This window comes from Sceloporus undulatus, chromosome 1, assembly GCF_019175285.1.
Source record: "Sceloporus undulatus isolate JIND9_A2432 ecotype Alabama chromosome 1, SceUnd_v1.1, whole genome shotgun sequence".
Classification (NCBI taxonomy): Eukaryota; Metazoa; Chordata; class Lepidosauria; order Squamata; family Phrynosomatidae; genus Sceloporus; species Sceloporus undulatus.
In genome coordinates this window covers 134,508,950-134,524,936 of record NC_056522.1, presented here as the reverse complement: position 1 = coordinate 134,524,936, position 15,987 = coordinate 134,508,950, and the positions used below count along the sequence as shown (strand labels likewise).

Here is a 15,987-nt window from a genome sequence, read left to right as displayed (position 1 = left end):
CTTTCTGCTTTCTATGATTCTTCATTATTATGCCTTTCCTTTTCACATGCGGTTTTACCTCTTAAGAAAACAAGACCCTGCAGAGAAACATCCCAGCTTCTATTTATTTTACAACCCTGAAAACAGCAGTATTTGAACTGAGGATGGCAAACATTCCAACCTACTGACCACTGAATTCATCTCCTCCTGCTAATTACACAGTGCTAGGCTTCCTTGATTTCTGATTGGACAGCCTCTGCATTCCATTACTAGTAAATCACCTTATGCTGAGCGAGCTGCATCTTAATTTTGTCTGGATCATTTGCAATTTCAAGCTCTGCATCCAAAGTCTTTTCTGATTCATCTAGCCACTCCGTAAGTTTGTTCCAAGCTTCATGGAACTGTGAAAAAAACACACCAAGATTTTTCACTTGCATTCACTGAGTTATAAATAATGCATTCAAAATACACCCAACCTTGAAAATATTAATTATTAAATAGTATTCAAAGTAAAGCTAGGACTGGCCTAACTTAATGTTGGAAGTTATCTATTCTTACGCTCACTTTTGTGTTGCAAAATATTTTTTATAATAAATATCTAATTCTTCCAAACAATTCTTCCAGATAATTCTGCAATTGACATTTACACACTATGGGGGAAATATATACACCATGGGGAAAACAACTTTCTCTCCAATGAATCTTATTTTTCATTCTGAAAAAGTGAAAAGAATTCCACTTCCATCAGAAAGTGGTACACTAATGTAAGTAAGGGTGAGTCTGTAACTTGACATAACACGAGGAAATCACCAGTAAATCTCTAGATATAATAAGCAGTGTCCTCCTGCATGTTCAGAAAATAAAGTCTGTGCCTTTAAATAGAAGTATGTGGGGCCAGTCTAAATAAAACAGCTGTTCTGTCTCAATGCAGCCAGACCTGATGCACTCAAACTCCAATTTCATTTTTTAAAAATTAAATATATCATATAATTCATTTAAACATGGTTTGATTACAGTACAGCTACCTGAGTTGTTACAAAACATCTGCCAAGTTACCTGCTTGGCACGCTTTCTTGCATCATCCAACGCTCTTCCTCTTTCCACTAACCGCTGAACTACTTTTTCCCACCTACTCTGGACACTGATCAGCAGATTTTTAATGAGAACAACATCCTGTTTCTGGCTGAAATATTTCAAATGTGTTCCAGTTTTGTCGAGCTCAATAATCTGGTCACGATGGGCATTCACTTCATTAGCAAAGACCTTCCAAAAGAAAGAAGTTAATATTTAAAATTTACAGTCCTCCAGCATGCAAAATATATACCAGTTTATGTATCCAATAAATTAGATGACTGTCTATTGGTCAGAGAAACGATAATATGTCGCTGAGAACTATAAAGTGTTACTGGCTTGCTTGTTTTAGCCATAAATACAAGCAGGCCATAAGTGGAAGGAAAAAGTTATGGATCTAGTACCATTAATTTTCATACCTTGTGTTCATCAATTTGAAACAAGACAGTATCCAAGATTAGACTTGGCCGAGAAGCCACTGTCAAGGTTTGCTCAGCTTGAGTAAGCCAATTGATGAAGTCTTGCAGTGAATTGTGGAACTCCATTGCCAAACTGAGCGCTTCTTCCAATTTGACCTGCAAAAACACAACATAATTCAGCAGCAGTGGAGGTTTATAGAGTAGTAAACCATGTTGTGGTTGAATATAATTTGGAAGAAGGCCACTGTTTAGGGGCCTCTTCCTCCCACACCCTATATTTTTTCTAGGTTAATGGCAATAGGGAGGGAGAGAGAGAGAACAGTAAGAAAAAACAGAGGAGAGATCCTACTGGGACTAAGAAGGCAAAAGAAGATAAAGATTTCTACAAATGAAAGAAGTCCTATAGTCAGCACTAACAGGTATTCAGACAGGAACACACCAGGAACATACATGGGCTTTTCAGCATTGATTCTGCTTCACTAATGAATGAGTCACAATGCCATTTTGCCAACTAGATTACACATTCTGTCTTTGTAGTTTTCTACACTAGAGGGCTGATCCAGATGCAAAACGAAGGTCCTGTTAAAACATTTACTAGTTGGCAAGAGTATGTACAGAGGAACAGCAGGTATATCTGCTCTCCTCCACCAAACAGATAATGTCTCAAATGGGAGGAAAATACTACAAATCAGGGGTCAAAACAGGCTGTCTAGTGAATTATCTGCATGGGGTGAAGGGAAGAGATATACTCACTCCGCCACTCTGCCAAGATTCTTACTGACCCAGTTAATGTCTAAATCATGTCCAAAACCACTGAAGGGATCCATTAATTTACATTACATGAGAAATGAGAATACAAATGTTCCTTTCCCTCCAACAACAGCTTCATTTGTATATTTTATTCACTTTTGTTTTTTATGAAGACACCACATTTCAGCTGCTTTGAGGCTCAATTTAATAGTCTGACTCAGATTAAACTATTTAGCTCAGTTTGGAGTCATTTCAAAAAGACCATCCACCTCCATGGAAACCTATGGTTATGAGTAAAATGTTTTTGCCATATTATGAGATCAACTCTCAAAGGACTCAATAGAGGCCTTATCATTTTAAACTTTTAAGAACTGTTATGTTCATTTCAAGGCTGATGGGATGATGATCTCACTGGCGAGAGAGGATCCATATATTACTTGGATATTTAACCAATGCATTACACAAGAGGAGATATTTTTATTTACAGATATTGGTCTACTGCCATCCAGTATAATGATCTGCTTTTCCATGTCAAAATTGGTGTGTAACATATCCCACAATCTGGACAAATCCCTAAAGATACCAGGACTATTCTTCACTAACAACATTGACAACTGCAGAAAATGTTCCCATGTTCATACAATGACATACCTTTCTTTCACTTAGCTTTGTTTCTACTGATTCCCATTTTTCTTTAAGATTATTTATGTCTTGTTCAACATTTGTTTCAACAGACTCTGGACAGCTTGCAAGCATCTGTAAGCCCTTTTGCATTAGACATTTGTATGTTTCCTCCTTAGCTTCAAAGGCAGCATAGAGTTCCTAAACAAAGGGGAGGAGGGGAATATTCCAAATCATGAACACATTGATGTTAAATCTAAAATTTCAGCCTTTACAAATTTCACCATTTCCTATAAAAAGCAGGAAGAATAGGAACATTTAAGTCTGTCTATATAGTTATTTGAATTGAATAATAATAAGTGACTGTGCAAAGTCACTAGATGTCATGGAGAATGTGCACATCAAATATGCACTGCCTGATCAATATCAATTAATATAGAAAAATATAATTAATCAAGTATCTAAAGCAGTCTTCTTAACACCGTTTCCATGATGCTGCAGAACGAAGTCAAAACTTAAATAAAGATAAACTTACATACATCACAGTACATTTTGCCAAGAATATGAAGTGGCAATCTCAGTTAGTGAGGATAGTTCACACACAGACATGTATACAGGACAAAATGGTATTTCTGGAAATGAGTGGGGCCAAAAGACCCATGAAACATAAGGGGAGTAACAGGCTGTGAATTACTCACTTATCAAAAAAGTTAAAAACATTCCCAAATAATAACAAAAACCCAAAAACTTTTTATAGGTTTTCTGTGTATATTATATCCATGGTGCACATTTGTATATGAAATTATTCACACTTTTCAACCTTATTTTTTAAGCAACTCTCAAGGTTAATGTGCATGACTGGGCTTGCACCCAAAATTGTAGGAACCCAACAACCCACTTTTTATTACTTTCATAACATCCCCCCTGCCCCAATCCACCATCACATTAAGACATTCTGCAATTTCACAGCTGCGATCTACAGAAAAGAGTCAAATTCTAGGGGATAGCATGTAATACTTCCAGGTGCATGCTATTGTACACTATCTTGGTTCCCCTTCAGAAAGTCTCGCTTCCCGTAACTACCAAGGAGCTTATGTAATAAGGGACTTTTAGAAACAGCCTAGTAATAGTTCCAATTTGTCAGCTGTATGTCTTTCAGTTACAGCCTATTTGACTGTGCCCTTAATTTTCTGGGTGAAAATATTCAGCTTGCCAAGTTCCCAGTGATTATATCACATCTAAAGGAAAGGTAAAACTACAAAGTAGAGTGTGAAGTTAAAAAGGTAAAGGTAATTCCCCGTTGACAAGGTTGTCAAGTTGTGTCTGATATCCGTTACTTAGCTGAAGAGCCAGTGTTGTCAGAGACTACTCTGTGATTGCACAGAAAACTGTTTACCTTCTCATCGGAGCGGTACCTATTTATCTAACTGCATTTGCATGCTTTTGAACTGCTAGGTTGGCAGAAGTTGGGATTAGTGATGTGAGCTCACCCCGTCATGTGGCACCCTCGAACGGCCAACCTGCTGATCTTGCAATCAACAGTCAGTGTCTTAACCACTTGAGCCGCTGCTCAAGTGAAGTTACATGACACATTTTAATTTATACCTATTATATTCAGTTGTTATGTGTCATCAAATGAGACACCTCCAAGTGTAGGTAAACTTTTCTAGGTAATATGCACCTAGACTGTGATACAAAGAAGGGTTTTGTTTTGGATATGACTTGCTTATTTATGACAACCTGAGCTTAAAAATGGCCTCTCTCAAGAAGAGGTATTCCCTCTCACATCTCAGTGTTTCTTCCTTGTGGCTCAGATGTAGGCTACAATATTGCAGTGAACATGAGTAACAGACATGCAGCTGGTTCAGAATGGCAAGTTAAGGGTGCTACCTGATGGCTCTCTACTAACAGTATAGACAAAAAAGCATGGTGTAACTATTCAATCTTTCCCTCCTTTATTCCTTTTGGAGGGGGAGGGATGGAGTAAGAAAAAGAAGAGAACAACAATGGTGGGAAAAGATGGGTTGGTTAGAAATGAAAGACAATATTATATTGTCTATAAAATTATGTGTTTGAGACAGGGCAACTGCACAAAAAGGCCTGATTTGGAAGCACTCTTATATTCCATGAGACAGGCAACATTTAATGAGATTTTGGCTCTGAACTGAGATTTCTGCTTCATTAAGACATTGAAAAGAAAAGAAGAATACAACTGTGCTTTCTGGCACATTGAACAGAGCAGATTCTTTGTCTCTTTGTATTGGTACTGGGAGTTATGTGATGATGAGCCAGGAAATAGTAATGGACAATGGTGAAAGTTCTGTGTTCCTTGGCTAGGTTTTTCTTTCTATTTAAAAAAGAAGAAAGTTTGCTGTCTCAAAGGTTACTGGACAAGGCAACATACTCTCTACTTTGAAGCTGTGGGTAAATTTTAAAAATTATTTAAAAATTTAAATTACAAAAGAAACTTGAATTTTTCCTAGACTTTAGTTGAATAACAGAGCCACCAAAAATACCCTTACTTTTTCCCTCTCCCTGTAAAATAATGCTGAGGATAGCTCTGCTGTACACATGTACCATTCAATCAGTTTTGTAACATAGTAATTTACTGGGGGGGAAGGCGGAGAGGAGAGAGAATCTTTTTATTAAATGACCTTACAGGAATTTCACTGGATAAAAATTGCAAATGTTTCACTATGAATGGCCACAAATGTTTTGTTTTCAAATTAGGACCATCTGTAATATTTAGATCCTTACCATATGGGTATTAAGCTGCTCTCTTGCAGTCTCTGGTAAACCACCAACAGGCTTTGATGCCAAAAGCTGACGTTCGGTTTCTGTCAGCCATTGTTGCAGATCTTCAACTTCACCGTGGAAACCTTGAGCCTAAATGAAACATTACCACAGCATTTCAGAACACATTTCAATGCTTTTAATTTGCTACATCAGTGAAGGGGCTGCAAAAGTTGATTGAATTAAATCAGAATTTAAAAGAAAATGCAACTAAGCCAGAGACATTCTCTAAGGTTAAATGGATAGTTGCACACATAATGAAAGGAAAACCTTTAAATATTACAAAGGATATATGACACTTAAAATAGATAGAGAAACTATATATTTGGTCCTTAGTATTACACTTTAAAGTGCAATTTCTGAGTGAAATGAGTATACAGTAATCAGAAATACAGGTCTAACAGGAAATATGGATGAAAATCACACATACAGTAAAGATGCCTGAAAGATGCTTTAGTATAATTAGGCACTGACAGAAACAAGTTGCTATACAAACAAAATGCAGAGAACCTGTAGTTCTCCAGACAGTAGTGAACTGCTATTCCCACACTGGCCAGGCTGGCAGCATGTGATGGGAATGGTGTCAGACAAGATCTGCATGGAAAAAGGTTTTCCAGCCTTGACTTAAGAATATGATATTTCACCAGGGACACAATCAAGTGAAAGTGAGTCCCATTTCTTTCAAAAGCAGAAGGCAAAATGCATCCTTAACAGTAAGGACAATAGGACTTTCAAGAGCTTAACTTTGGCTGGAATGTGTCCAAGACACTATATTCAATGCAATCCATTCTTCTGCTCAGTTTTTCATACACACCTGGAGCAAAGCACTGTCCAGCTGTTGTTTCCTTTTTTCTGTTTTTTCCAAGATATTTTGCCATCGTTGATTCAGAAGTTCCAGCTTGCTTTGCAGATTGCTTGCTTCTTCAACAGCACTTGATTGAATCAGATCATTTCCTGCCTTCTTAACAGTTTCCACTGTAGATTGGTGAGCTAAGACATCGTTTTGTAGCACCTGCAGTTGCAAGCATATTTTAAAAAAAACAACACTGATTTCATTCAGGACAACTGTATGAAGCAGCCCATCCTTTCAACAAAATTATATTACATAGTATTCAGAAATAATATACATTTCAGGACTTTCCTAAGAGGGTGAACTAAAAGTATCTTGAAAATATCAACTCTTCTTATCAGTTTCAGAAGGTCTTATTCAGAAAAAGGTAAACAGGGCTGGGTCTGGTTACTATTTGCATGGGAGAACACTAGTGAATACCAGGGACCTCAAGATAGGGCTAGGAAAGACTCCTGTCCCAGATCCAGGAAAGGTACAGCCAGCCAGAACTGATAAAACTGGGCCGGGCTACTACAACCTTTAGGAAAACAACTAAAGTTTTATTAGAGGAACAGATGCCATTTTCTTTTATTTTTTGAGGATGGTTTCCTTTAAATCAATGGCTATTGCTTGCCAACTTCCAGATATTTCTGATAATCAAAGAGGAAAATCTATTCTGTGATCCATTTCTAGCATGGAAGATTGAACATTCAGGATGTACATGACACTGTGTTTGTTGAACCCTTTTTGTACCTGTCATTCATTTATAAAGTCAGAAAATCACGTGGCAGCTCAACCAGATGATTTTTAAAAAATAAATAAGATAGTCTGAACCCTTTCTGAATCTAAAGAAGGATTGAAACAATAATTGTTTTGCATCAGCAGAAACAGTTATTCCTTTGCACCAGCAACCACGGTTTCTTAAACACAAATCATTGGCCTAAGTTCTTATAAACCATTTTTAAAGATGTACATGTTATTTCTAAATACTGCCCCAAAGGGATCCAAATACATCACAATAGTGAGCTACAGAACCATCAAATTACATACATGATGCTTGGCCAGTTCTATTTCAATAGCCTTGGGGTCACCACCCACAGGTTTTTGATCATTCAACAGGTCTTCTGTATGCGTCAGCCATGTCAGCAACTCATCCAGGGCGTGCTGGAATTGCCCCAAAGCTAACAAAGCACCTTCCAGCTTGTGCTGTAATAAAACAGGAAAATGGAAATGGAAATTCTTACACGATACTAAGCCTATCAATATGCTAACACATGTTTAGTCCAGTGAAACCTCAAATTAATGATTTGAATAAAGAGATGTCATCCAAGCATTATATGTCATACATCTGCAAGCAGTGACATTATATGGAAGTGACATTAGAAAGAACTTCCATGAAAAGTATCTATAACATCTATAACTAAGGTTGCATTGCAATTCTGTATTTTTAAGGATTATAAAGCATTCATCCTTTCATTGTTGCAGGAAGGCTAGTTTGAGAGGTGGTAACTTGCCCAAGGCAGCCTAGTTGCCATCTGGTTTAGGGGAGGTGTGGTCAATTTCTGCAGATCCAGGGGCTAGTTTTTTGCTCCCAGACCCATCAACACCAGCATGGACTACTAAATGAACCAGAAACTAGAAATGATCAGAATATCAAAATGTTACCATATAGTTAGCAAACTTGTAACACTCTCAGGCTCGAGTCATTGTTAAAATAAAATTAACAGAGGCAGATGATCTTCAGATATGTTGAATAATAGAATGGTAATTTCAGAATTCACATTTTAAAAAATTGTTCATGAGACTGTATAATAGGATATGGGATTGTGGTGTCATTGTGGGAAGAAGACTTGTGCTACAAGTTTGTATCAGATCCTCCCAACCAATGCTAAGGCCCATCCATTTTCATAAAAAGGAATAAAACAGCATGTTCTTTATGCTTTTAGGTTATCATTAGTTGTAATCCATGGAGGTTATGCTATTAAATAACTGTATAGGCATGTTTTGGAAACACATGAGAGGACACTGCCATTTGTACGGTACAGTAATAACAATTTCTGTTTACCTGGCGGCTAACGATTTTATCCTCCAGACTTTCCCACAAAAGCTTGAGTTCAGACAAAGGATCTTGTACTGTATGCTTATCACTTTCCTCGGTCACCTTCTTCAGTAACAGCTCGGCCTGGTGATTCAGTCGTTCCATTTCTATCTGTTGCTGATAGGCTTCTTTCTTAAATTGCTGTTGAAAAACAGAAGGGAGAATATCACTCAGAAAAGAGCACTGTGCTCTCTCTTTATTACCACAGTGGCCTGTAAGTCATATAAGGTTGGATCTACACTTTCCTTGAACAGAGTTTTACTTCAGGGAGGGTCCTACTTGTGGAAGGGGTGGGGGAGACAATTTTTGCTTCCTCTTGAAGCATCTCTGTTGTTCCTGAAAATCTGTTCTGGACAATACAGAGGAATCAGTCAAAAGTGGAATCAGCCCAAAAATCATTTCACAGCCTTCCTCTCATGGAAGCCTTGAATAAAGCCAAAAGCCCTTCCACAGACAGGTTCCACTACTTTGGAGACACCTACAGTATTCTCCTTAATCAGACCATTCCTTTACTGTGGAAAAAAGGCATGGGGTATGAAGGAGAATGGGGGGGGGGGCAACTCACAGGAGAGTTTTCCTCTGATGTTAATTCTGTGAGTGAAAAAGAAATTCTGAAAATTTGTATACCTGCATGAACTTGGAATCCTAACAACCAAAATCATATAACAATTACTCATTATCAAGAGTCATTTCTTCAAATATCTATAAGGCATTTTTGCAGAAGACTCCCAATCCTGTTCGCATGGAGAGCCACAGATCACATTTCAGGTTAGAGGAGCAAGAGATCTGCTTGAACATCAGGAATTTGGCCTTTTGAAGATCCAAGGAGGGAAGTTTCTTTGAGCACCCCCCCCCCCTTTTAATGTAGTCTGTAAGTTAGTGTGCACTGTTGTTGTTAACTGCCCATGAGTCAACCTTGACTCATGGTGACCCGGTGGATGAGGCATCTCCAAGTCTTCCATTGCTCTGCTTCAGTCTTGTAGATACATGCACGTGACTTGTCTAATTCAGTCTACTCATCTGTTGTGTGATCTTTCTCTCTGCTACCCTCAACCTTTCCCAGCATTATTATCTTTTCTAATGAGTTGTGCCTTCTCATGATGGAGCTAAAATACAACTGCCTCAATTTGATCATCTTGGCTTCTAGGGGTATTTCAAGTTTGATCTGTTCAAGGACCCATTTGTTTGTCTTTTGGGCTGTCCACAATATTTTCAGCACTCGTCTCCAGCACCACATCTCAAATAAGTATAATTTTTAAATTGCTTTTATCACTGTCCAGCACTCATATGCATACATAGTGATGGGGAATACCATGGTTTGGATGATTCTCACTTTAGTGCTCAACTGTCTATCTTTGCTCTTAAGATCTTGTTTAGTTCCTTCATCACTGCCATTCCTATTCCTAGTCTTCTTCTTATCTCTTGACTGTAGTCTCCATTCTGAACAATGTTTGATCTAAAGTAAGAGAAATCTTCAACTATTTCAAATTCCTCATTGTTTAAGTTGAAATTATGTAGGTCCTCTGTAGTCATTATTTTTGGGTTTTTTATATTCAGCAGCAAGCCTGACTTTGCACTTTCTTCCTTGACCTTTCTCTATAATTGTTCCAAGTTAATGATGTTTTCCGTTAATATAGTGTCATCCGTATATTTTAGATTGCTGATGTTCTTTCTTCCTCCTATCTTCACTCCTCCTTCTTTTAAGTCTTTGTATGATGTTTTCTATATATAAGCTGAACAAGTAGGGTGATAAAATGCAGCCTTGTTTGACTCTCTTGCCAACTGGGAACCATTCTGTTTCTCCATATTCTGTTCTAATAGTGGCCTCTTGTCCCGAGTATAGATTTCTCATCAGAATTATCAAATGTAATGGGACTCCTACGTTTCTGAGAGTGTTCCATAGCTTTTTGTAATCAATGCAGTCAAAGGCTTTGCTATAGTCTATAAAACACATGCTGCTTTTCTTTTGGAATTCCTTGGTACCCTCCATTAGCCACTGTATGTTTGCAATGTGGTCCCTGGTGCCTCTATCTTTCCTGAACTCTGCTTGCATCTCTGAGATTTTTGTCTCCCCATGTGACTGGAGTCTGTTTTGCAGAATTTTATGCATAATTATGCTTGGGTAGGAAATTAATGCTATGGGCCTCTAGTTGCTGGAGCCTTTTGCGTCTCCTCCTTTTGTGGATGGAGATGCACATTGAGTGTTTTCCGTCTGTTGGCCAGCATGTTGTTTTCCATATGTATTGGCATATTTTAGCCCCCAAACAATTTCTGAAACCTTCCAGCTTCGACCTATTAACAGCCAAACATCTTTGAACTACAACACATAGTGATTCTACAAAATTGTAACAGAGGAGAAGAGACAAATGCAAAAACACATTTCTCTCTCTTGTTCTTTCCCAGCAGACTGCCATGATATATTGCTATCACCACACCATACCGATCTTAATGATCCTCTAAACCCTGCTTTCATTTCTAAAGTAATACTGTAACCCCAATTCCAGTGTGATGCCACTGCAGAGAGAAAGATTAAAGTATTGGTTAGTAAAAATTTCCAGTTAATTTTGATAACTTGTCTACCTCTGCTCTGCATTTACAAAAACAAAAGTGAAAGACAGCATTTAGTCTAATCCTGTGTCCTAAAACAGGATATCCTATACCATCTCTGCTTCCTATGTAATAAACGCAATAGCATCCAGGTATTATGAACAAAATGAGTCATATTTCTCTTCCAAATTTGTTTTTAGAGTTGGCTGGGGATATTTGCTTCATGGCTCAGTGAACTGTGGTGGAAATTTCTTAAGTGATCTCTGGATATTTAAGAACGATCCATGTTATCAAAAATGACACACTTTGCAGAAACTTGCATACATTTTAAAAAGGAAGCTGAATGCCATAAAAATAACTGATGCAGTAAGGAAAAATTGACCTTTTTTTTTTTAAAACCTCACAACCAACCTTATGGGAAAATTGATGTCATATTACTTTCAGACTTATATAGTCTGTAGATTTAAAATGACATGTTTATATGGGGAAAAATTACTTTTATTACAAAGTGAATGCAAAATTATTCTGAACACAGATGAATAAATTAGCATTTCATACCTTCAGTTCTTCTGTTTGTTGTTTTACTGTTTCTAGATCTGTTCCAACAGGTGACATTGAAGCCAATTTACTGCCTGCAATATCCACCCAGTCAAATATTGCCTGTAAAATAAGAGATTAAATTAATACAGTATAATTAGGAATAAAAGCAAAGAAAATAACACTGTATTATTGGTATTGTCTATTCATAAGTAACTTGTACTGACTTTAAGGGACATTTGGGTAGGACTGTAGTCTCAATATTTCCTACTGCATAAAATCAGAGTGATTAGTAGAAATTTAGAATCTGCGCTAGATTCTTCCTAGATAACAACATTTCATAATATTTTCTGAAACAGAGGGCAAATATTTTTCTTTTACCTGAACCTATATTTGCTGTGTCCAAACATAAGCTTATTTCACAATAAATCTGTTTAGCTAATTCTTAAAGTGTCACAACTGCTGCTTTTGTTTCAACAGACTAATATGCTATCTTTTTATCTTCAGAAGGAGGCTCACATTAAGCTCTCCAAACACTCTTCCAGTGCCATATCTATGACCCAAGGCAACTGGAAAGGTAACAGAGGTCCAAAACACAATGCAGAAATAATCCAGTTTGAGACTGCTTTAACTGCCCTGGCTCAATGCTAGGAAATGCTGGGATTTGTAGTTTTCTGAGACATTCAGCCTTCTCTGTCAGAGAGCTCTGGCACCACAATAAACTATAATCCCCAGGATTCCCTAGCAAGGAGCCACGGCAGTTAAAGCAGTCTCAAACTGGATTATTTCTGTAGTGTACTTTGGACCAGAGATGTCCAGATTTTCATTACATACATTGGTAACAAAGGCAAATTCATGCCTCAGTAATGACCTGTGAACTATGAGGAATTAAGAATCACTTATGGCTGAGCAGTTGTGTTCACAGTTCAGCTCCTGCAAGTATTCTGCTTGGCAGCAGGTATTTCATTTAAGAACATACAGTATATACACATGAATATCCATATATCAAAAGCACATCCCTTTCTTTAAAAAAAAAAAGTTTGCCAACTTAGTCCCAAGGGGGAAGGTGTCCCACTTCTCTCTGAAATATGCACCATCTACGCAAGGGTTGTTTGGATAGCAGCCAGTACAGACTGGGAGATAATGCAGGACCAAGACTAAAAGGATAATGGCTTTTAGATTAAGAGTCGGACCAAAAAAAAAAATGAATGCTGAAAATGGCAGATTCATATTGCTGGAACCTAAAATAAAATACTAAAATCACACATCCATAACTTGGACAAATTCTTAGATGGTGAAACTATGGTACAAAGAACATTACCTTTTGAACACTTGCCTGGTCCAGTCAAAGAATTGTTTTTTCTTCAATCACATGCAAACTACAATGACCCCCCCCCCCCCATTACCATTGGATTACTGAGTAATAAAAAACCACCCCTATGTTACTGATATTAAACAGAATACTTTATTTATCGATTGCTACTTTACCAGATATATTTAGGAATTTTCATGGAAAAATGTGACAATCAGAACAGAGCAGCAACATTTTTCTGGATTTTAAATAAACGATTTATTCTGATCATTCAAATCTAATGGGTAGGTCTTCTGCCTTTATAAATATTGTCTCTGACTGAAGTCCCCACAGAGATAATGCAGGAACAAAGACTGACACTGGCCTCTTGGGAGGGTTGTGCAGCCTTCTGGACTGCCCTGAAAATGGATTTATTCCTACCTACAATGAAAGGGGAGGACCAACCAGTCAAGATGTTCTGCTCCCTCTCCACAGGGAAACAAGGAATTCATTGGTATATATTTGCAAATGATCCAGTGAATACCAATCCAACAATACCAATGGATAAGATTTAACAGTAGAAAAGGTGGGATGTTGTTTACTGAAAGTAACCCAGTGTCCTAAAACCTCTAGTAGACACTAGCAATTAATAATTTGTGTTTAAATCAACAGAAGTGTGTTCAGATCAAAATGTGATTGTATAGTAAGTTTGCGTCATGGTGTATCTGGTAGATCTCAAAAGTAATATTTTCATATATTAAATACAATTTAGTACTTAAATTGCACAGCAAATTTTAAAAGGAGACAGATCCTGTTACAAACCCAGTGTACCTGAATTATAACTTTTAAATGCTTTAATAAGTGGTTAGGAAGATAGCAGCCATATAATATAAAGATACTCATTTAATAGGTATGGTTCTATTGCAGACAAATTACATGTCAACTAACATGGCGTATTCTCCAGTTAAAATATATGGAAACTAATTTTATAAGCCATATCAATTAAGATCTTTTAATTTTAAAGTCACCAGCTCATATTTAGGCTGAATTAAATGCAGGGATGCTTTGATCTGGATTTCCTGCATGGCAGGGGGTTGGACTGGATGGCCCTAGTGGTCTCTTCCAACTCTACGATTCTATGATTCTATGATTCTATGAAATGCATTCTGGTGACTGGATCCTTTCAACAAGACTTTCCTTCATTCACTGATGTGCAAAGCTACAGCAGATTTAATAACAACCTATGGTTTGTCATTATATGAATGCGCTGCTACACCATCATGCACTTCTCTTTTGCTTTCCTTCATTTCATGCATAAGCAGAGGACATTTTAAGCATTTGTTATCCATTTGTAACGAACCAAACTCTTTATCCATATATGGAAAACTCTTGCTTGTGAAAACTGTAATCAGCTAACAAACTAGGATATCAAATTACAATCAGATGGATGACACAAATCTTGAAAGAAAACTTGACACTTTGCTCATGGAGTTTCCTAATGTATGGAGAAATGGGAAGGATATATGAGGCTGGCTTACCTCAGCTTGTCCATATAATGAGAAAGCATGGTTTGTCTAAACTATGGTATGCCATGACTATATATGAAGTTGTAAATAAAAGCAAATTTAATTTGTACTAGTAGGTTCTGTGTTTCACCTTAAAAAAATTCCTTTTTCATCTTACTACTTACTATGAAAAATGAGATTTGTACTGGGGTTCTGGGATTGTTCAGAAACACAATATTCTCTTTGAATTGGGCTCTCATCTAAATCAAAACACACAGACCTTTAAGAGGAGTAAACTATGCCAGGCTATCCAGTCATAGTTGTATGGTATGTCATGCAGGTTTGCCCATAAAATGTATATACATAACATTGGCTGGCTTTATTCCTAATTTACTTTCTCATACGGTTATTTAGATTTTTAACTGCTACATCCCAAGGCTTTGGTCAACCTAATACTATTTGGGAAAAAAAGCATCAATAATATCCACAGAATAAAATACTTGCTAACAACTTCCTATTCTTTTATGAGCAGTCCCAAATGGCAAGACTCATTAGTATTGTCAGCTTAGAATTTTGTCCAAAAACATCCCCCTGTGGGTCATCATCATACAGATTTGGTCATAAACTGGATAAATAATGTTTTTGATTACAACTTCCAGAATCTCTCACTCAGCAGTTGTACCCACAAAAGGTAATTTTCTCAAGGTCTGAATTTGGAACACCCTTAGAAACAGTTAGGATTCTGTTCGAAAATAATCTTAGAAATCAGGGAGTGTAGAAATTGAAACAGAACATTTTCTGCAGTACAGCAAGCTTTACTTATTTAGAACATTTTAAATTCTTTTGATCAACATGTAAGAGTTATAATAAATAGTCAATACTCTCAGCAATCCTTGACTAAGTAGAGAACTGCTCTTGTAAAAACCCTACTAAAATAATATTAAGAAACCCTTATAATTTTAAAACATTAAACAAATCTTACCTGTAACCCATCTTGATATTGAACAGCAGCTTGCATGGCTTCCTCAAGCTTGTCAACACGTTCCTTCCATGATTTATTTAAAGCATCCCAAGCAGAATTTAGCTACATTTTAAACAGAGACTCAGTTTAGTTTAAGATTAGAAACAAATGTCTATAAACTAAGTTAAATTCTTAGATTCTTCAAGTCATTTCTGACTTTGGTGACCCTAAAGTGAACCTGTCATAGTTTTTTTGGCAAGATTTGTTCAGAGGGGGTTTCCCTTTCTCCCTCTGAGGCTGAGAGAGTATGACTTGCCCAAGGTTAACCAGTGGCTTTCCATGAAGTGGGAATTCAAATCCTGGTCTCCAGAGTTGTAGCATAGCACTCAAACCATTATACCATGCTGGCTCCCATGCATGTAGAAAAAACCCAAGTTTGCTTCCTCTTAGCTTCACCTAAAAAGGCCTATGCCCAAGATAGCACAATACTATCTTGAATGTGTGTGTCTTATTGTAATTTTTGAACTGTATTTTTCCACTGCTGTTAGCCGCCTGGATTCCCGGTGATTGGGTGGGATACAAATAC

General features: G+C 37.2%; 1 protein-coding gene across 1 annotated transcript in view; it reads right to left on the bottom strand.

The window, feature by feature from the left end:
* Positions 1-15,987, bottom strand: part of DST (dystonin) — a 407,480-nt gene that overhangs the window by 42,043 nt on the left and 349,450 nt on the right. The window contains exons 66-75 of the mRNA XM_042457373.1: positions 15,423-15,524; positions 11,666-11,767; positions 8,528-8,701; positions 7,513-7,668; positions 6,448-6,645; positions 5,598-5,726; positions 2,871-3,041; positions 1,470-1,625; positions 1,036-1,242; positions 261-380 (exon numbers count right to left, since the gene is read on the bottom strand). Coding sequence (XP_042313307.1) covers positions 261-380; positions 1,036-1,242; positions 1,470-1,625; positions 2,871-3,041; positions 5,598-5,726; positions 6,448-6,645; positions 7,513-7,668; positions 8,528-8,701; positions 11,666-11,767; positions 15,423-15,524 — 1,515 coding nt within the window. The remainder of the gene's footprint in view (positions 1-260; positions 381-1,035; positions 1,243-1,469; positions 1,626-2,870; positions 3,042-5,597; positions 5,727-6,447; positions 6,646-7,512; positions 7,669-8,527; positions 8,702-11,665; positions 11,768-15,422; positions 15,525-15,987) is intronic.